The 21,849-nt window shown below is 29.6% G+C and overlaps 4 protein-coding genes and 1 long non-coding RNA gene across 12 annotated transcripts in view; 3 read left to right on the top strand and 2 right to left on the bottom strand.

Annotated features, from left to right (window-relative positions):
• The window catches only part of wun (wunen), a 126,821-nt gene extending 124,699 nt beyond the window's left edge, over positions 1 to 2,122 (top strand). Inside the window, exons 10-11 of one of the 4 annotated variants that reach the window (XR_013033992.1) lie at positions 883 to 938; positions 1,055 to 2,122. The gene's annotated coding sequence lies outside the window, so the exon portion shown is untranslated. Of the gene's footprint in view, positions 1 to 882 lie in introns of all 4 variants that reach the window. The other 3 variants (XR_013033991.1, XR_013033993.1, XR_013033990.1) reach the window with 3 other exon arrangements.
• On the bottom strand, positions 178 to 3,787 carry Sgsh (N-sulfoglucosamine sulfohydrolase). The gene is made up of 10 exons (XM_033479325.2): positions 3,653 to 3,787; positions 3,098 to 3,227; positions 2,884 to 3,020; positions 2,496 to 2,646; positions 2,174 to 2,412; positions 1,888 to 2,007; positions 1,140 to 1,346; positions 888 to 1,057; positions 625 to 771; positions 178 to 544 (listed from the first exon to the last, which is right to left on the bottom strand). Exons 1-10 carry the CDS (start codon positions 3,765 to 3,767, stop codon positions 404 to 406), a joined length of 1,557 nt encoding a protein of 518 aa, XP_033335216.1. The 5' UTR covers positions 3,768 to 3,787; the 3' UTR covers positions 178 to 403.
• Positions 3,702 to 6,859, top strand: Pmm2 (phosphomannomutase). 5 transcript variants are annotated; one of them, XM_033479364.2, is made up of 5 exons: positions 3,702 to 3,838; positions 4,638 to 4,726; positions 5,272 to 5,466; positions 5,557 to 5,824; positions 6,196 to 6,859. In XM_033479364.2, exons 2-5 carry the CDS (start codon positions 4,667 to 4,669, stop codon positions 6,459 to 6,461), a joined length of 789 nt encoding a protein of 262 aa, XP_033335255.1. In that variant the 5' UTR covers positions 3,702 to 3,838; positions 4,638 to 4,666; the 3' UTR covers positions 6,462 to 6,859. The 5 variants fall into 5 exon arrangements, with proteins under 5 accessions (XP_033335255.1, XP_076380330.1, XP_033335248.1 ...); XM_076524215.1 differs by having other exon boundaries at positions 3,722 to 3,834; XM_033479357.2 differs by lacking the exon at positions 3,702 to 3,838 and adding an exon at positions 3,852 to 3,993.
• Positions 6,860 to 6,915: 56 nt separating this feature from the next.
• On the bottom strand, positions 6,916 to 9,614 carry LOC117225638 (methylglutaconyl-CoA hydratase, mitochondrial). Its single transcript, XM_033479318.2, has 3 exons — positions 9,363 to 9,614; positions 7,518 to 8,320; positions 6,916 to 7,445 (listed from the first exon to the last, which is right to left on the bottom strand). Exons 2-3 carry the CDS (start codon positions 8,264 to 8,266, stop codon positions 7,286 to 7,288), a joined length of 909 nt encoding a protein of 302 aa, XP_033335209.1. The 5' UTR covers positions 8,267 to 8,320; positions 9,363 to 9,614; the 3' UTR covers positions 6,916 to 7,285.
• Positions 9,615 to 20,692: 11,078 nt separating this feature from the next.
• On the top strand, positions 20,693 to 21,611 carry LOC117225631 (uncharacterized). Its single transcript, XR_004491553.2, has 2 exons — positions 20,693 to 21,302; positions 21,426 to 21,611. It is a non-coding gene; the product is annotated as an uncharacterized LOC117225631 (long non-coding RNA).
• The last annotated feature ends 238 nt before the right edge of the window (positions 21,612 to 21,849 follow it).

Below are 21,849 nucleotides of genomic sequence, written 5' to 3'. Positions count from 1 at the left end.
ATGTAATAGAGCAGATTTCTTTGCTTTTCAATTGTGAAAATCATATATGTAATACTCATTAAGAGTGAAATATAACCGGTGATTTTTTATGTCAATAGAAATGCAGAATCTCCTTAAAATTTGTTATAACATTTAGTAATGTGGTAAACATGGAACATTGTTCATAGAAATATCAGATATAGAAAAATGTGTGTATTTATTAACATAATCTTACACTAATTAGCTTCTAAACCCTCCACATATAATAAATGAAATAGTATGCTATTTAGAATGTTACTGTCACAATATATAAATCATAAATTTCATTACTTTCAACAAGTTAAAATAATTAATAATAGTTAAATATTAATGAGTATTTCATAATTCTAAAAATGTTAATAAAATCTGACATATTAAGTCACATCTAGAGAAAATTTTCAAGTGACATACACTGAGGACTTTCAGTCTTATCTCCAATGAGAACTCCACTTGGTGCACAAAGCCATGGATCTTCTGTTACTTTTTGCCAGTTTAACAATCTATTTTGTAGATTGGTAAATGTTTCCTAACATATAAAAATATATAAATTATATTTCAAATATATAAACTTATTTGAATAAAAATGATATAACTACTCATATTTACCTTCATAGACGTCTTAGATGCAATATTATTCCTTTCTTCTGGATCATATTTAAGATCATAAAATTCCCATTCTGGTCTTTCATAATAACTCTTTAAAGTTTTGTACCATTTAAGCGGTTGATTGTTTCTAGTTCTATTTAAAAGATCCTGTAGAGATAAAACAAAAAAAAAACATAATTTATAACATCCTGTTCCAGTAACTTAGGATACATTATACAAAGTATTTTAGTTTAGTATTCGTAATTTAATTTTTTCCAGGTTACCTGAAAAGTCGGTGATACAAAAAGATCCTGATCAATGGGAAATGGCATTTTGTAATTAATATTATGTATTAGCTTATATCTCTTAGTTCTGATAGCTCGCATGGGGTAATACATAGTAATTTCGTGATGTGTTTGACTGGCAAAAACAGCAGTGTCATTTTCAACAGGTTCTGCATATACAAATATACAATAAAGTAATGTTAGGAGTTATTTTAACCAAGATGGAACAATCTATGTTTTCATCTATGTTACCTTTATCAAGAAGTGGAAGAAGTGATTTTCCTGTTAATTGTGGAGAAGAAACTTCCTTTACATCAGATGAAGATTGATTCATATAGGGTATGTTAAACCAATCTAATAATGTCGGTACAATATCCAATAATGATGTCAAACTGTATGTTACACTATTTTTTCTATGTCCAGGGATTGGTGATCTAATCATCATAGGTTCTTCCAAACCTAAAAGTTCATTATTTGTATATAGCAAGTATTTTCAAACCTACTTAAAAGTCATTTTCTTTTCGATGTGTACATAGGGTACTGTTATAAGCTGTCCCCTCTAAAATTATGACAGTTATCAACTTAATACTTTTTTTATTCAAATAAATTAAGAGAACTCATATTTTGGTGTAAAACACATTTGGTATGATGGTTGCTAGGAGAGTAAAAAGAGCCTTCCTTCAATATATTTTTAAGAAACATCGTATTCTAATCATACATAATAACAAAAAATATTTACTAAAAGTACAAGTTAAAAAAATGGTTCCAAAAGAGATAAATTATATTGCATTTAAGAAAAGTGTAGGGGAGTCCTTTTTATTCTTCTAGCAACCATCATAAAAAAATCTCTTATACACCAAATAATCAGTTCTCCTGTCCCTGTTAATTGTACTCAAGTTGATTAAAAAGAAAAGTCAAAGCAATGATTGTTATAGTGTCAGAAAAAAGAGCTTCCAACATTTTATATGGTCCATCCTGTATAAAGTATGTTTGACAATACCTGGTTCATGTAGATTTGTTCGACCATTTGGAAATGGTATGCCATTGTCTGATGTGTAAATAACTAATGTATCATTTTTAAAACCAGCATCTTCAAGTTCCTTTAGAACTAAACCCACACCTTAAAAATTTCAAATTTTTGTGATTAATTTTCGAACGTAATGTGTATATACTTCCTATCGTTGATAGACAATAAGTTATTTATCATGTTATTAATAAATATTGATAAAACGGAATTACATTAGTTTAATTAATATAGTTTTTGAAATGTCATTTTGTAATTATACCTTGATCTAAACGAGAAATTGTTGTGTATTGAGCAGCGATGTCTCGTCTAGCAGCTTCTGTATTTTGAACAAAGTAAGGAACTTTCACTTGATCCCATTGATAATATATTGGATTCCAATCAGGGATGCTGCCCATACCCACATCACCATTGCCAAATTTTTCACAAAAATTTCCATACTCTGGGTGAGAGTGGCCGCAACGATGAGGATCATGAAATGCAACATATAAAAAGAAAGGCCTAAAAATGTAAAAGCATTTTTAGTACTTCTTTAAAAAATGTATGACATGATTATGTATGAGATAATTCGGATGATTTCATACTGCGTTTTATTGTAAGACAGAAACTCCCTGACTAGAAGCTTAATTTTCGTAATATTGCGGCCAACTTGAAGGATTGAATTATTTTCTTCTGTATATGAAAAGTCAAATGGATAAACACTATTTGGACCTATGTGTTTCTTACCAATAATACCTAAAAAAATGTCAAATACTATTTATGAATTTTCGTAATTATTAGTTTGAATTTAATTCTCCTTTTTTCTAGCAGACAGTAGTATTCTTAAATGAAAAGCAATCTATTTATAGCAGTGTTAACGTTACATATATTACTGTTCTCAAGTAGCAAAGTAAAATATTACAAAAAAAATATTGCTCTAATTAAAATAATGTTATCTAAAGTCAATATGTCTACTATTCGATATAGATTTACCTGTTCGTATACTATTTTTGTTTAATATTTTTGGTAAACTTTGAACATTATCAAAGGAGTTAAAGTGATGAATTCCATGATGAAGACCATACATTCCATTTTGATGACTTGGTAAACCAGTTAGTAAAGAAGACCGACTAAAATTTAAAAATAGTTATGTATACTAAAATTATAAAATATAATTTTTAAGATAAAAGGAAAAGATTAATTATACCTAGGGGAACAGCTGCTAACCGATGTGTATGCATTATTAAATAATAAACTTTCTTTCGCCAACTTATCCAAATTAGGGGTTTGACAAATTTTATTTAAATAGGAACGCATTTCAAATCCTCCATCGTCGGCTACATCAAAATTAAAAATTTTGTAATATTTTCTTACATCAATAGGTCTATAGTAAGAAAACATTTAATATATTCCATGTGTATAAATTGTAAAGCAACCATCGTTAAACTATATTTTACATATACCTGTAGTCAAACTGAATATAAATCAATGCAACATTTTTTATGGGTGAAAAAGAATTAGAGAATAGATATATCATACAATACACAATTTAATTAATTAAACAAAAGTAAACATTTTAAGTAAAGAATTTTTTATATAAAGAAAAGATATTTGTATAAAATATAGTTCAGTATATAAATATTGACAGTATTACGTAAACTTTTTTTCCGTTTACAATTTTCATATAAGGCAAACTAAATTAATGTAAGGTAAGATAACAAAAACTTCTGAATTATCCAATGAGAACAAAATAGCTTATTACCCAGAATTAATACAGCATTTTTATGAGTGGCAATATTCGCATATGATTTGCGAAAATCAAATAAGATAAGGATGATAAGAAAATATAATTTATTCGGCCAGATTCTTTCTAACATTGTTGATCGAGTAAATGGGATAGAAGTGTTAAACAGTATATCAAACTGGCCACGTATCGACACTATCGTCCGTAATATCTTCTTCCACAAATCACTTTTTACAATACTCGATTAGCTTAAAAATCGACGAAAACGGAAGGAATTTTGTTCGATCCGAACATATTGAATGAAACGTTCAATATGGTTACACTAATTTTTTTGTACAGTTACATAGTATAATACTACAGTAGGTAGATTTTTTTTCTTTTTTAATAAAGGTTATGTTCCACGATATATGTGATGCATTTTAAAATTCATTGGATTGATGATTTTAATAGAAAATTTGTCATTTCAGTACATTCTAAAGATATTTGAATTTTAATATATTGTTTTTTCTTTTGATTCGTCGATTTATAAATTTTGACTTCATTTATAAAACGAAATTGAGGGCTTAATGAAAAGGGGGTTCATATCACATTTGCTTAGGTATATGTACTCTTTTCATTTTTTGTACTGTTAAACACTTTCTAAGAATACAGTATTTATATTAATTTCTGTTCTTGCGAATTAATACTGTTTTATTTTATGTACCAAATTTTTACGCTGTCCCTCAATTTCGGGAGGCATTTCAAATCTGTCAGAAAGAATGGGGACGCTATACATATATGGAGGGGGATTGTTATATGTAATGATAGAAAATGCCTTGCACGTGACTTACAAGTACAAATATTATTCACATATTTTGAAGTATCGTTTTTTAGTAGTAGAATTAATAATAAAGGCATTTCTTCTAAATTTATAAGTATATTACACTTTCAATGTTTTCTTGTTTTATCATTGTTATGCAGTGTGTGCTCTGTTATCAGATTAAGGTGAAAATTTGTGTTTCAGAGTAAGCCATTGGAGAAAATTATTTCAATATGACTAAGAAGATAATATGTTTGTTCGATGTTGATGGTACTCTTACCGATCCTAGACAGGTATATTTCATTTATATGAGATACGTGTAAAATTTGCTCATTTTTGTATATTTATTTATTATAATATAATTAAACATTAAGAGAATATGACAGGTATAGTAAGATCATAGAACATAATTGTATTATTCCTTTTTACATAATCATTATAACATTAGACTAAACATTTTGAAGAAGCAACATTATATATTATTCATTTATTTAAAGGCCATTAAATATCTAGTTATTTTAAAAATTCTTGATATTATTAAATGTACACCATTGTATTAAATGTGTTTTAGTGACTTTAAGTAGCTCATAATATCTTCTTTCTCATAGATCCTAGCAAATATTACTCTTTTTATGATAAATGTAGTTTGTTAAACTAAAAGTAGTCGTCCATGTTAAAATGTTGTTAGAGGAATTGTTATAATATAATATAATTGTTAGAGGAAAACAATATATGCATCCAATAAATGATAATATCAAATACATAGAATATGCTTTAATTATTCACAAACTTCAATATTTTCTGTAATTACAATTTTTATTATGAACTTTTTTAACAGCCAATTAAACCAAATGTAGAGAAATTTCTGTTGGAGACAGTACGAAAGGAATTTGATATAGCTGTTGTTGGAGGATCAGATCTAGTCAAACTGAAGGAGCAGTTGGGTGGTGGAAGCATGTTTGAAAAGTACAAATATATCTTTGCAGAAAATGGACTTATTGCTTTTAAAGATGGTAAAAAATTACAAACTGAGGTAAAAAATACATTTAATTTATATTAAAATAATGTATTGAATATTTTAATATATTGTATAATTAATTTCAAAATCAAATTTCTGTTTCAGACAATTCAAAGTATTATAGGTGAAGATGCATTACAGGATTTGATAAACTTTTGCTTGAAGTACATATCGGAATTGCATTTGCCTTTTAAAAGAGGAACTTTTATCGAATTCAGAACTGGAATGCTAAATGTGTCACCAGTTGGTCGAAATTGCACAAAAGAAGAACGCCTTCAATTTTATGAATATGATATGGAAAATCAAGTTCGACAGAAATTTATTCAGACTCTCAAGAAAGAATTTCCAGACCTGGCTTTAACATATAGCATTGGTAAACATTATATAAATTTACATTTATCCTATTGTATATAATTTTTGTTATGAACACATTGTAAGCCACAGAAACTTACATCATTTGTTACATTTTTTTTGCATAAATTTAATCTTTTATATTTACACTCCTTTTACTGCATAGACGACTTAGATTATATCTCAAATCAGCAATGTGTTAAATGAAATAATTGACACATACATTCCTATAGTTAGCACAAAATATTTTGACTAAAATGTCACCTAAGTGACATACAATATTGTCATTCTTGTTTTATTTTCGCTGATTATAATGGTTGAATTAGATTAAGAAAATTACTTAAGATTTATGAAAATGTACATAAAAATGTTTTTACTATTTTGTATGTACAGGGGGTCAAATATCCTTCGATGTATTTCCTATTGGCTGGGATAAAACATATTGCCTTAGACATGTTCAAGGCTATCATGAAATACACTTTTTTGGTGACAAAACAGCAGAAGGTGGTAATGATTATGAAATTTATGAGAGTGACTTAACTGTTGGACATCGTGTGACTTGTCCAGAAGATACAATTAATCAACTCAATGTTCTTATGGCACTTGTTAAAGAAAACAGACAGAAAGAACAATTTACTGTTCCTATGCAGTGTGCATAATATATTAAATATTGATTGTACAAAATATTTTACTTAAGATTCAGGAGGTGTTTCACATGATACATCATTCTGTTTTTATTGTTATATCGTTATACATTCCAATTTTGATGTTGTAAGATCATTCTAACACAAGAACTTTGTAAATGACTGCAAATTTTCAAATCGAAATGAAAGTTTTATCTCAGTTTACTAAAAATTTTGAAACATTGTATTATATTATTTTAATATTGAATTGCACAAAAGAAAAAGTGTTATTTTGATATTGGTGCAATAATATTGAAAAAGTATTTAGATGATGCTTTGTTATGTACTTCATTACATACTATTTACATGTTCTTGTGATGTTTATTAATGTTATATGTATAAAGGAACATATAATAAAAATATAAATCCCATTATTACTATTTTCTTATGAACTAGATGTACAAAGGTAATGGTGGAATAGAAATCAGTATTATAAATACAGTAATTTTATTTTAATAAAAATGTATATCCCCCCTTTTCCCACAGGCGCATGTATAACATTCTGTATAAACTATACATATAAAATATGTTTCAACAGTAACAACAACATGAATATAAAAAATCAGTTTGTAAGAAATACAAATTACGTAGATAGGATTTCTTAAGATTAAGATAAAAGTAAATTATAAAAGCATTAGAAATATAAATTTTTTCTTGATTTCCATGTATCAAAGTTAGTAATATCACTTATTTTGTAAAAAAAATATATACATATGTTAATTGTTATCAGTTAAGAACTGCAGCTTTCTGATATCGTAATTAAGGTATTGTAAAATGTATTGTACATCGAGCTTATATATTCACATGCCTTGATAAACAGGTACACGTTTTGATACAAATGCAGCAAGTCCTTCAATTCTATCTTTTGTATCCAAAATCTGACTGTAACATTGTTTTTCAATTTCAAGCCCATCTGCAATAGGTAGCTCAAGGCCATTTGATATTGCTACTTTCGATACTCTAAAATGTGAAAGAAATAGGATATTAATTCAATTTCATGAGTATTAACACATCTTTTTGTTTAATACATACTTTACTCCAATGGGTCCATTAGGCAGTATTTCCCTAGCAATAGATAAAGCAGTTTGATAAGCAGCATCTCCATCCTTATTTTGGGGAACAACTTCATTAACAAGACCAATCTTCATAGCATGTTCACCATTTAATATACGTGCAGTATAAATGAGTTCTTTTGCTTTAGCAGGTCCAACTATCCTTGGAAGTCGCTGTGTTCCACCAGCACCTGGCATAATGGCTAATTTTGTTTCTACAAGACCCATTGTAGCTTCTGATGATGCAACTCTGATATCAGTAGCTAGTGCCAGTTCTAGCCCTCCACCTAATGCTATACCATCTATAGCAGTTATCACTGGAGTTGGTAGTGATTCTATGTTGTTCATAATGTCTCTCAATGAAGAAACAAATAAGGAGGCTTCTGAATTGTCCATTTTTAATCTTTCTCTTAAATCTGCACCAGCACAAAATATTTTTGGAACCAGACTGCGGATAATTAATACTCGTAACTTGGTGTCTTCTCTAATGCAAGAAATGGCTTCACGTAGTTGGCTCACTAAAGTCTTTCCAAAAGCATTGCGACTAGCTGGCCGATTGAATCCTAATACTACAATGCCATTATCTTTCCCATCTAAGTATTTAAGTATTACTTCTTTTGCATCATCTTTGGGATTTAGCATTGCTTTGGTAGATAGTGTTCTCATCGCAGTTGCACAAATGGAATGAAAAGCAGGGGTAAATCTAATATTTGTTACTAAAGTAGCCATGACAAAATTGATATATCAGAGTTTCCTCCGAGTTAAGCTTTATTGAAACAAGACCTAGAAAATATATTTTTATTATAATGTGTTATCAGAAAATGATAATCATTATGTGTTTAAGTTCATACATATAAGGTCCATGTAATAATTGCTCTAACTGAACAAAAATATCATTCACATAAGAATTTGAATATATTCTAATATGCAAAGATTACAATCTCTTATCTATTTCTTTCAATGATAGATGCAATGCATAAAATATACACTACTACTCAAGATTAGAATTATTTGTACAAGGCAAAAGAGTTCTTTTAGTGGAAAAGTTTGTGTGTAAAAGCATTCTTTTTTATATTTCAAATAAATGAAATATTAAAGGCAAGCACATTATATTAATCAATTATTTCAATTTCTATAATAAATTATGAATATAATAAAAACTTCAAAACAATAATACAATTACAATATTGAACAAACCAAATGAAGTGTCTATAGAATTTAAAAATGATTATTAAATCTAATGCTTATTGTTTTAATTGGCAAATTATTGATGCAAAATTGATTAAGACCTCACAGTATACCAATAGATTAATGATATAAATGTTGGAAAAATACACTATCCTCGATAAGGTGCTTTTAATAGAAATCAATGATTTCATTTAAAATGCTGAAGGTGACATTGAAGAAATGATCTCATCAAAATTTCAAGCACAATATCATAATTTTACTTTCAACACTATAACACTTTTCGAGTTTGTTATTATTTAAACCTTCAGGATCAAGTGCCAGCGTGTACTTGTAATAATAAACAATAATCATACGTTGTTTACTAAGTTTATATAATATTTACAGGGTATAATTAAGATTACACGATTCCTAAATTGATTTCACAATACAACATTGTTTACACCATAGTCGGCTGTTTATAAATGATAGTACTAACTAATAAAAGTAAATGGTTTCAATATCATTTAAGATTAGTGATCAACGATTCCTTTTTAATAATTTAAACTGTCAATAAAAGATAATGAAGAAGGAAATCTGTGGAATTGTATTGTGCGTGAATTGTGGAATGTTTATGAAGAAGTGTACAAAATAAACGTACCGTATTTTTTCGAAACCGTGTAAGAATGTCGCAGGCAACTCCTCGGACTTTATGCACTGTCTTATTTCGCCAACAACATCACAACATCGTGTGTGGAAGGGAGAATCGAGGAAAGTTCAAATATAACGACGTAACTTCAACCCCACTTTCAGTACCACCGCGACGACGACCAGCGACGACGACGCGGACGCAACTGGTCGCTTTAGAAATCGAAAGGTCTGCTGTACCGGCTGTACGTTGTACACATATTCAGTAATCTACTGAAATTATGTGTGTATTTATACACTGTGAATTATGCAGATCGATTTACGATCACCTACTTTTTATAACACACCGATATGAAATCGTCAAATTGAGAGCATACGCAACGATCAGTAGAAGAAACTCAGAATTTATAATTCAGTAGAATTTTTTTGTCGCTATAATTAAATTTTTATTGAACAATTTTTTTACCCTATCTAATATATCGACTTATGAAAGTGAAATAATATTTTGCTTGATTTAGAAATAAGAATATGTAGGATATGTAATAAAAGCGTAGCACAGATGACTATAATTTTGTTCAGTAATAATTATGCACAAATGTTGTAATACGCCACAGTATTATATGTATATATACTTCAAATATACAAAATTAAATTGATTTTTTTTTCAGTGACATTTATATTTAGATGATGTAAGTCGCTTTTAAATATGCAAAGGATAGAGCAAACATTTCAGAAAGCTGCAGTATGTTTTATTATCGACTATTTAACAATTTCTTTGTATTTTATTTTTTTGTTTTAATTGATATGACAAATATAAAGTTAGAATGTTATTAAACGCAACAGTAGAACGTTGCTTCTAAACTAAATTCCTATCTACCTACGTTTCCATGTAAGCACATAATAGTTAAGTTTGCATCAACATAGTCTTATTTCTTAAAATCAAAATATACGTAATTCTAACGTTGCGATAAGTCTCTCGCGCCATGGTACTCACGATCGTGCCTGATAACGCTTTCCGTCGACCATTTGCCGTACTGTGGAGTTGATAGTTGATATAACAATGCTACTAGAAAAACGAAATAAACTAATTAATTTAATAATGTACGTTGAAACTACATTTATGATTTCAATTTTAAACGATTGTAAATATAATATAATATAATATAATATAATATAATATAATATAATATAATATAATATAATATAATATAATATAATATAATATAATATAATATAATATCATATCATATCATATAATATAATATAATATAATATAATATAATATAATATAATATAATATAATATAATATCATATCATATAATATAATATAATATAATCAATTATTTTTATTTTTTATTAATTAATTTTTATTATAATATAATTTACTATGATCTCATTCAACTTACAAAGGAAATGTCCATGCAATGATATTCACAAGGTAAAAACGCTAATTATCCGATTTTGACAAAACTATTTGTCAAAATAATTTGACTAAAACATTATAGACCGGTATTTTCTTTATAGTTGCGACCTGGGAAAATTTTATTTGAAATGAAAATAAGGAATAACTGTATGAAATGATTCGTTTGGAACCGTTATTTTCAATGCTGTTATTTGAAAATAAAAATAATATCGATCCACTTAAAACAACAACATTGTTAAATAATGCACATTTGAAATTAACAAACAATTTCTTGCAACTTTTTGCAAAAAATGCTCACGTTTGTGCTTATCATTAAAAGGGTAAAATTTGTTATTAGGATACACATAAGTGTACGATAATTTTCTCGTGAGAGGACGCAAGAAATGATACTTATTTCACGATCGACATTGGACGCGCTTGCGCCATGACCGGTTGCTTGTAATTACCATACCAGTGTTCACTACTTTATTTACCATTGCCGATGTGGCTTACCTTGCGCCTTACGATACTGTGTTGTGCATATTTTGAAAATAGAATGTAGATTGTAATTTCAGAAAAGTAAAATTTCCAACTTTAAGAATTTTGACTGTTTTGGTTCTTGAATAGAATAATTCTGACGATTCTCTCAAATACAACGGTGTATTTTTTTCTAACGTTATAAACATTTAAACGTGTTTAAACAACATTTAAAGAGCGCAAGTTCTATTTAACGCATCAGTTTTTTTTTCAATTATGTTCCATTTATTTTAAAAATTAAGATATTTTGTTTAAACGACGTATGCGCGAAAACAATGCGTATTCTGTGCATATGTATAATAGCACACGCGTATATACATCCTGAAACGCGCGTTTCATCCATCGTAGATTAGGCGAAAGTGCCTCTCTTTCTATTAGAAATCGTAAAAAAAAGTGAGAAAGTTGATTTCAATTTTTATTAACAAAAGAAAAGAGTTCTGCATTTCACGAGGATTTTATGCACTTATGACAAAAATGAGGAGACCAAATGAAAAACAGCAAAACATTTAAACGGTTTGATAATATCATTGTATTACACAATGAACTCATTAAAATAGATGTATATATGTAGCTTCCGCATCCTGCAATTAACAAATTGACGGCCACGCCGAAAATATCTCAAAATTTCATAGAATTAAAGTATTTTAATCAATTAAATTAAACTTGCAAAGCAAAGTTATATGACACCGATTACTATTTCAATATTCTTATATACCTCTTGCGAATCTTAATACAATTAAGAAATTTTGTTATGGATTAGCATAGAAATTAAATTTTAAATAATTATTAAAATAAATTTTAAATAAATTTTAAATAAATTTTAAATAAATTTAAAATAACCGCATATACGGGTGACGCAGCAGTCGAAGAGCTAATCTAGAAAATTTTTACTTTGCATAAAAATCCACAATCTAGTCTAGATATTGTCTGCGTCTCTCAAGACCAGATGATTGCGATACATTCACTGCACTCGTTTACAGAATGATATACGCACTAGACTAAGTCCGCTACGTTAATACTTGTTAGATATTTGTTTGAACAACCGTTCGAGATTCTGACACTAAATATTCCAGCATAAATGTTACGGTGAATCCGAGGTGACTGTTGGCATTATGGCTGACTGGTGATAACTCGTTTCGCGCGAAACTCTTTTATTTGGTCAATCGAAAACGAAATCTGCGTCTTAACTTTTCTTGATGGTCTCTGAGGAAGAAGTTGCGCTCTTTTATGTGATGCATTTAAATATTGCTTTAAATCTTTCATTTTGAAAATATCATTGAAAAATATCCGACAGAATTTCGGCGTCGGAGGTGTCCCGTTTCAGTTTCAACAACGTTTGAACGTGTTTAAATGTTTATAATATTGTACAAAAATATATTGTTGTATTAAGGAGAGCCCACAGGATCTTTTTGCGTGACAATCACTTGTATAATTCTTATGGTCAGAGCAAGACAGATTCTGAAAGTTGAAAATGTATGCTATTTTCCACAACTAATTTTCTTAATAATTGCATACGAAAATTAAAATAAAATTACAGATTTGTGATTGAGAAAGTTAAACAGAAACTAATCAACAAACAAATCTAATTGCGATCGCTACCTTATAATAATAAACCATTTCTCCCAATGTATTCCATCATTCGAGACGTTTAGTCATAAAACATTACAATTTTTCTACATTCATTTTGTATTAACATATCTCATCTTAACATATGTTGCCAATTTTGGGCCATTTATTGCCGTTATGTCACAGGCGACGAACTTTCTCGGAGCTCGTTTATGTTACTTATTCATTAGTAAGTTTTTATGATACACTGCGCAGTCGACTTGCTTTTAGTACAGCTATGAAAACTTCTTTGGTTCTACGGTTCATTTTGAGCACTAATTATCGCCGCCAATGCAATACTTCGCATAATTATAAATTGTAATATACAATATGTCGAACGAGACTAAAAGTCAAGGCCCCCTATATTTGTAAACAGTCTGACATCACGAACCCAAAACTTCTGCGCTACGAATACAGTAAATTCTCCCCGACTGACGCTCAGCTTGTGCATAAAAATGGACAATGTAGGAAGAGGAGACACGATTATTCGAGTCTCGCGGCTCGTTTTTATAGTCCTTGACAATCGGTAACTATAAAAATGAACCGCAAGGCTCGAATAATCGTGTCTCCTCTTCCCAAATTGTCCATTTTTGTGTACAAGCTGAGCATCAATTAAGGAGAACTTATTGTACCTCTGTTTCCGTTAAGTATATTTAACCCCTTAATGCACAGTTTTTTTGAAAAAGGCCGGCCAAAAAAATCAATTTTTTTTAATGTAAAAAAGCCCAATTTAGAACGTTGTCTTGGCAAGAAAATTACGAAAATACAAAAATAATCAAAATTTTTATTGGAATTTTGGATTTTGATAACATTGCAGAAAATAGTCGAATATTGTAATATTACACGCACACACATCGACTTTTTTTATCTTTCTTTTCGAATTCCCATTTCAGAATAAACATTATTATCGGTAAAAATATTTATTTATACTTTTAAAACATAAATAATAACAATACTAGTATTTATAATATTTATTATTATATTTATATATATTATTATTTATATTTTATTTTACATTATATTTTAGTAAAATATATATTGAAAAATGAGCGAATCAGAATCTGAATATGAATACGCTGTCGGAAAGCGGCTCACAAGGAAGAGACAAGTCGTAAGTGATAAGTAGAAAAAGGATATATTTTATACTTGAATAAGTAAGTGTTATAGCTTACAATCCCATGTAAATGATAAATATCAATAAAACGATTGTTTTCTTTTTGCTTTCACATTGTTATTTTCAATTCTCGATTGCATTCGAGTGTGAAAAATTACAGCAACATAATACTAACGCCGCACGAATTATCTCGAGTGTGCACAGTTTGGCCAGTTTAGCGCGCTCGAGTTAACTCGGGCGTGCACGTTAAGGGGTTAATTGTTGGGGTTTACAATGATTTCGAAAATACATCTTCACTCATAGGTATTTCACATCACATAAAATACCGAATTGTTTGGAGACGGTTAAGATATTAAACGGGGTATTCTAGCGTGAAACTAGATGCTATTCTATGTATAGTACTTTTTGCGGTATTAACACTAGATATACGGAGCACAAAAAACAGCTGTTTTATATTAGTTTATAAAAATAACAATATGACATTTATTCTGATTTTTAACAAGTGTTATTGTAACATTTGCCGTAAGTAACATATAAATTTAATAAATAACTCATAAATGTATTTTTACGATATGAATAATCGTAAATATTACAAAATTAGTGACCCCCGTTATTTTGACGGGTTCTGTAAATTTAGTGTTAAGGGTTAACGTTACGGTGCATTTTACCGAAAAATTTGAAAAATGTCAAGGGTAACTGTCACGGTGATAAGTTGCTACTGTAAAAATCGTGGCGCACGTTCAGCTTGTACAGTAAATTTATAGTTCTTCGAAATCGTTCGAGTTTTTCATTTTTTACAATTAGGTTTTTACACTTTAGCGTACGTGTGCTGGAAGTGTAGATCAAAGAATTGGTCTAGTAGACGCGATGTCGCGGAAGCCATTTTAAAAAGGATAGATTTAAAGTTTTGGCCGATCGTTACGTATGTACCTTAAACAATTGTAACTCCGTTAACTTCAAAAATTCAAGCTGTAATCTTCGGAGCTATATTCTTGAATCTCTTGCCCTATAATATCGCGTGTCAGACTCGTTATGAAAATTTCGAACATGACCTACAGTAAATTCAGTAAGTTCAGTAAATTAAATACTAAATACAGTAAATACAGTAAAATTAAATAAATAATAAAAATACTAAATTCTAAATACAGTAAATACAGTAAAATTAAATAAATAATAAAAATACTAAATACTAAATACAGTAAATACAGTAAAATTAAATAAATAATAAAAATACTAAATTCTAAATACAGTAAATACAGTAAAATTAAATAAATAATAAAAATACTAAATACTAAATACAGTAAATAAAGTAAATACAGTAAAATTAAATAAATAGAGTAAAAATACTAAATACAGTAAATACAGTGAAATTAAAGTAAAAATACAGTACTAAATATAGTAAATACAGTAAAAATACAGCACTAAATTCAGTAAAAAAATACTACATACAGTAAATTCTCCCTAATTGACGCTCAGCTTGTACACAAAAATGAACAATTTGGGAAGAGGAGATACGATTACTCGAGCCTCGTGGCTCGTTTTTATAGCTACTGATTGTCAACGACTATAAAAATGAGCCGCGAGGCTCGAATAATCGTATCTCCTCTTCTCAAATCGTCCATTTTTGTTTCCAAGCTGAGCGTTATTTTGACGCTCAGAATTTGCTGTATGATCTTTGAACTCGAAATAAAGCTCCACCCTTTTAACACGTTTTAAACGTTAACATTTAAACGTTGAAATAAAGAGAGAGAGAGAGAGAGAGAGAGAGAGAGAGAGAGAGAGATATTATGAAACCTTCTTGCGAAAAAGAACATTAGAATACCTCCTTAAAACCTTCCATAGTTTTTTATAAGGTGATTTTTTATCTCGATCCGCCTGTGAAAATATGTTCACATGTTGTGATCCTACTTGCATACAGATGACGTGACTGGCAAGGTACTTGTATGCTAATATTCATTTGACGCATCGTAATTTGCACGTTCATACATTTTCTGTGTGTGTGTGTGTGTGTGTGTGTGTGTGTGTGTGTGTGTGTGTGTGTGTGTGTTTCTATATTGTACTCGGCTTTGAATATTTCCACCAATGCGAGTACGCGAGCGGATGTAGTGAAGACGAGTTAGAGCTAGAATACAGTGGAACAAGGCGGGAAGAAGGTAAAAGGTGTAAAAGTAGGGAAAATAGATAGGGAGAGAGAGAGGGAGATGGTAAAAGCTAATGTGCTTAAATCGTTCAACGCTGCTACGTGGTTCACGCTGACATTCTTCGCCATGTCATTCACTCCAAGAATGTCATTCATTATTCATCGATCGAGTGAGAATCTACTGCCCCCAAATGCCCTCGCTGAAAATTCAAATTCGCAGACAGCTGTACACTCTGCGACGACATAAAATTCTATATAAAAAAGAACCATACAATCTACGCTATATGACAGAATTTCTTCCTTTTATGAATGTACCATACATCATACTTTACATAAGGTGGTTCTCTTCAACATCGCGGTGTAATTACTATATTTAAGAATTACGAAGCTGAATAAGAATAGAACGATGAATAAGAACACAAAAGAATAAAAAGATTTCGATTGTAGTAGTCAACATTGAATCCGCGATATTAATAAATTATTATTAATTTATTAATATTATTAATATTATTAATATTATTATTATTTATATTATTTATATTATTAATATTATTATTATTATTATTTATATATTATTAATCGCTATTAAGCGAACCCGTCATATTATTTGTTCGTATAAACTATCGCAAAGAAAAAAAATTAAGTTCGACTTTGAATTAATAATTATTTTTGAATTAAATAATTTTAAATTAGTTAATCTTGGAAATCTCACTTCCGAAATGATAGGAAGAAATCGTTGCGTTCAATTATTTAAAGTATAGCATGAATTTGATTCTAGAAAATGCGATTGGTTATTGATGACAGCACGGCACACCGATAGCACAGCAGATAACAATATCAATCGGCAGAATTTTTCATTGAAAATTGATCACAGTTGCAATGATTAGAAAGTAAGGAGATTGTGAGTACTATCAAAAGACTGGAACACGTTGTGCCAACATTCTGCCGGCATTGATAAACGCAACTACCAACTGAAAGAAAATTACAATACACAGCAGTACATGCTATTAATCCCATTTGTTTTTTGATAAAACAACGGTAAAATTCGGGTTAAGGAGCACAATAAGTTCACAATCCATATTGTATTCTCTCATTTAAAAGGGCACAGGATCATTCAGATGCGAGTAATAACATTATTGATATTTGATGAAAATTCGTTCCACAAATAATGTAATGATTTACGTACTATTTCTTATTTCTTCTTTACCTTAAAAATGTAGTGTATTATTTCTTATTTCCAGTTTATAAAACATTGAAGAGTTCTAAAGAATAAGATTGTTTCTAGCAAAATTGTGTTTCTAGATATTCGGTTTTAAAGTTTCATTTCATTAATAAAACCGCGATATCGATACAATTAATTTTTCGTCTTTTCTATGCAATTATCGCGATATAAGATTGCTAATTTATTGTCGCGTACATACAGTCAAGTCTATAGATTCTACAAGTGCCATAAATGGAGAAAAGACATTTTTCGAGAAAGTGTTCCTAAAACAGAATTGGTTGACCGAAATTTCAAAAATAAAGTTACAAACAGTATCGAATATTTTATTGTAAAGTAATAATAAAATATGTGTAAAGTAGATTTCAAAATTTTTTTCACGGTAGTGAAAGTGTAATTTTAAACTGCTCAACTAATTCCTGGATAGCTGGCATGGAATTTATGTTTTATCCATGGTACACTTTTTAGGTCAATGGGCCAAGCCAATTCTAACCCAGAGCCAAACCTTAATTCAAATAAGAAATACTTGAGATACCATTTCAAATAATGGACTATTCACAAAATTTTTATAAAAAACGATAGATTCTTCACAGGATGCTAATAAAATTTCATAAAGCAATGTATCACAATTTTATTAGTTAAATATTTGAAATTTATGCTCGAAATGTACACTTTGAAATATCTGTCCGTATAAAAAATTGCTAGTGGAACTAGAAACGTTGTAAAGCTTTAATAGCATTCTTCCGCCAAGAATGGTTGTTTGCGTTAATCACTCTATCGCAGTTATTTCATTAATCACATTTTCTTCATTTTTCATGTTCAAAGTTACGTAAAGGTTGTGGTATCAGAGGTTCTTGGATTAATTTTGACCTCAACTATTACTCCGCGATAATAAAAATATGTAATATGATATTTCTAAAAATACAACAAAAATTGTATATGTTTTAATTACATCGATATAAATTTTTTTTAGTATTATCTGAACACCAGTTGTCTTTTACGCTTAATTCAGAATTCAATAATTTGATGCTTATGAGTATTGTAGACTGATGAACTCTTTCTTATATCAGCTATAATATTATGAAATCAAAGATACAATGTGCCATTCAAAAAAGGCCTTGACTTTTTATCGAGAAAAGCAACTTTTGGCAATTTTAAATATTATCATTTGTAAATGATTTGATAGTGAAAATTGTAATGGTATAGTGTAAAGTTTATTGTCTTGTCGTTGATTGCATTTTGTTATTGATTCCATAGTTTTCGTAATAAATTGTTTATGTTCATCGTTCTATGACCTATGACAATATCTATTATAGTTTCTTTGTATTACATTAAATATATGTTTATTATACTGCGTAAATTTTGACAGTTTTTACATTGTACAATTATCTAGGAATTTATTGTTGCTATGTTTAAAATATAATTAGACTGCGAATCTTTATGCAAAATAAAAATTGTCTGCATTAGTTACAAGAAACAGAAGTTAAATAAACATTTATTTCTTTTGTTAAAGCGTTAGTAAACTAAAAGTAATATAACAATATCCTTAAATTCTTCTGAAGCTTTCACTGGTTTGTGTCTCACTGTATTCATTTTTTGTTATAAATACATAAAATTCGCAGTGTAATCATCACATTTTTGCAGCAGCTGTTTTCAGAATTTATTGTTTTACACAATCTTCTTTATTTCCTCTAGTTTCTCACTTCCACTAATGGATGCCAATTAAAGTAATTGTTCAGTTATTAGTCTTATCGCTGACGATTACAAAGTATGTACAGAGTAACGAACACGATACACAAGTTTGCTTTCACAATTTATGTATAATGTATGAGTTGCCGAATAAATTTAGTTTCCGGAAATTAATCTAAAATTTTAACATTTATATACTGATTCCCCAAATGAAATTCATGGAATGAAATTCCTTAAATAAACTTGACAATAAATTAATCTTGAATAAATTAATCTTGATTAAATAATCTTGACTTTTAAGAAACAATATTCAATTGAGAACACAATATTAGTATTATATTCAGTTTAATATTTGTATTTATATTTTTATATTATAAAACTTACATATTAGTATTATCTCATGATTTTATCAATGCCTAAAATAAACTTACATGAAACCAATTTTTATTCTCGTTTTCATGATAGTAATCGGCCGGACTGGCCATTATAATGATCTATAGAAAATATAGAAAATAATATAGAAAATATAGAAAATATAGAAAACATGGAAAATAAGCAAAATATATGAAGAAGATGGAGAATAAATAACAAAATGCAATCAACGATACATCAACGACAGGACAGTAAACTTTACATTATGCCATTACAATTTTCACTATCTATAGTCAAACAAAAAAATACTTCGACAAAAATGAACGAGTTCCAAATCATTTGCAAATGACAATATTTAAAATTGCCAAGATTTGCTTTCCTCGATGATAAGTCAAGGCCTTTTTTGAATGACACATTGTATCTTTGATTTCGTAACATCATAGCTGATATCAAGAAGAGTTCAACAGTCTACAATACTCATGAGCAACGAGTTAAATCATTAACACTGAATTAATTTTACACGCTCGATCAAATAAGCAAAATTTATACGAAGAAGATGGAGAAAATGGAGAATATGGAGTATTTGGAGGATACTGAGAATATGAAAAATTTGGTGAATGTGGAAAAGATGGAGATATAGAAAATATGGAAAACTTGAATGAAACTAAAAACTCGAAAACGTGAAAATAAACTTTGATCCTTTTGAACGTTGAATAGCAGGTAATGATATATGTATATACATATAAAAATCTTGAAAGTTTCATGAAATTAAAGTATTTTATTCGACGAAATATAAAACTTGCACAGCAAATTTATGTGACATATGTTACTTTTCCAACATTCTTACGCCTTGCGAATCAAGGCGTAAGTTCTAATAAACTTATGAAACTATAATAGACTGGCAAAAAAAATTAATTTTAGAAAATAAAATTTTAAATAACTCTGTCGCCAACATATGGGTGATGCGACAATCAAAGCATTAATAGTGTAATTATAATATTCTTTTTTAATAGTGCAATTATGACATTCCTTATTAGTAATATAAACAGGATAAATTTGATTAATAATATAATTATGACGCATTCTTCAAAAAGAGATTTTTGCGAATAGATCTTTTTAATTAGATTTTTATTATTCAAATTTTCGCGAAGTCACGTGTACGTGACTCCGGGCCGTCAAAGTGTTAAGCAACTAACATACAGATCGAAATGGATTCGAAATGAATTCCAATACCGTTCCTTACGCGTATGCGCTGTGTTGCGAGTTGCGAGTTGGGAGTCGCGAGCGCGATCGGAATGACCCAAGCCAAGCCGAACGAAAATCCGGAATTCTGTTCGAGGACGAGGAGCGAAAGCATCGGCTGATCGCTGGAGCGATCGTCTAACTGTAAATATCAAGCGGCTTCCTCCTCGGTTTGGCTTCTGATAGATCATTATACTCCTAGCATCCGTTCAATATCGAACGACTGTCTCGCAGCGATCGAATTTTTGTCTGGCATATTTCAATCCGTCGCGCCGCTCGCACGATTTCACGTTTCGAGGCGGCTTCACAAAACCATTAGCCAACTTAATCTTCTTTATCCGTTTCCGACACCTGTTTACTTCGGTCTCGAGCAGCCGAAGTAGCTGTACTATCGCGGAGGTTTTGTTTTGGTCGTTTGCCGATGAACCGAGTTCTCTTTACTCTTCGTGTTTCGAACGATTGCGATGATGGAATGGCGTCGATGAAAATGATCGAGGGTAATGAGAGTAGAAGTGGAGCGGCAGTGTTTATTACATGTCGCAAAAAAGAATGCGGCTGTTGGAGAATCTGTGTTCCATAATCGAGCATGTAAAGTAGATTAGACATGTGGTGGGCTCGGAAGCCAATCGGGTGTAAGTCTCCGAGCGCATGAAAACTAAAATAATTAATTCAAGTTCAAAGTCATGCTCATGCTTAAGCTTGTTGCAAAAAATATCTATGCATATTAAAATATAGAAAAATATGTTTATTCACAGGTGACGTACGAATCGGATACTGCTTTAGCAAACTGATAAAGAATTTCTCGAACTGCAAACGATAATTGGACTTACAACAATCGATTCCGGGGCTCTTCGTATGTCTTTTCGATTTACTTTTAAGAATTGTAACATTACAGAGTTAAATATGTAAATTTCATTATAATAAAGTCTTTTCGAATTCCATTGTGGGGTTTCACTACTTTGAGAATTTTTTAAACGAAACTAATGAAGATGTAAATTTCAAACTTGTTTAGTGATTTTTATAAAGACAAGTTTTTGTACACACACATGAATAGTGATTTGATAAAACAGACAAACTACATGAAGATTTTTCGAAAACGGCTAAAACATGCGTTTTAAAATACATAATACATAGAGAGAGAGAGAGAGAGCACATTTCATAAAATACATTTTATGACAC

Source organism: Megalopta genalis, chromosome 8 (assembly GCF_051020955.1).
Source record: "Megalopta genalis isolate 19385.01 chromosome 8, iyMegGena1_principal, whole genome shotgun sequence".
Taxonomy (NCBI): Eukaryota; Metazoa; Arthropoda; class Insecta; order Hymenoptera; family Halictidae; genus Megalopta; species Megalopta genalis.
The sequence above is the reverse complement of the archived record's forward strand: the minus strand, read 5'-3'. Positions and strand labels throughout refer to the sequence as shown.

Bases quoted from the DNA above. Each gene is read 5' to 3' on its own strand.
- Sgsh (XM_033479325.2), bottom strand. From the start codon at position 3,767: ATGTTAGAAAGAATCTGGCCGAATAAATTATATTTTCTTATCATCCTT. The intron at 1,347-1,887 runs GTATTGTCAAAC...ATGAACTTTTAG, and splicing joins AACAAATCTACATGAACCAG to GTTTGGAAGAACCTATGATG. The intron at 772-887 runs GTAACCTGGAAA...TTATCTCTACAG, and splicing joins TTGTATCACCGACTTTTCAG to GATCTTTTAAATAGAACTAG.
- Pmm2 (XM_033479364.2), top strand. From the start codon at position 4,667: ATGACTAAGAAGATAATATGTTTGTTCGATGTTGATGGTACTCTTACC. The intron at 5,467-5,556 runs GTAAAAAATACA...TTTCTGTTTCAG, and splicing joins GTAAAAAATTACAAACTGAG to ACAATTCAAAGTATTATAGG. The intron at 5,825-6,195 runs GTAAACATTATA...TTGTATGTACAG, and splicing joins GGCTTTAACATATAGCATTG to GGGGTCAAATATCCTTCGAT.
- LOC117225638 (XM_033479318.2), bottom strand. From the start codon at position 8,266: ATGGCTACTTTAGTAACAAATATTAGATTTACCCCTGCTTTTCATTCC. The intron at 7,446-7,517 runs GTATGTATTAAA...TTCACATTTTAG, and splicing joins AATGGACCCATTGGAGTAAA to AGTATCGAAAGTAGCAATAT.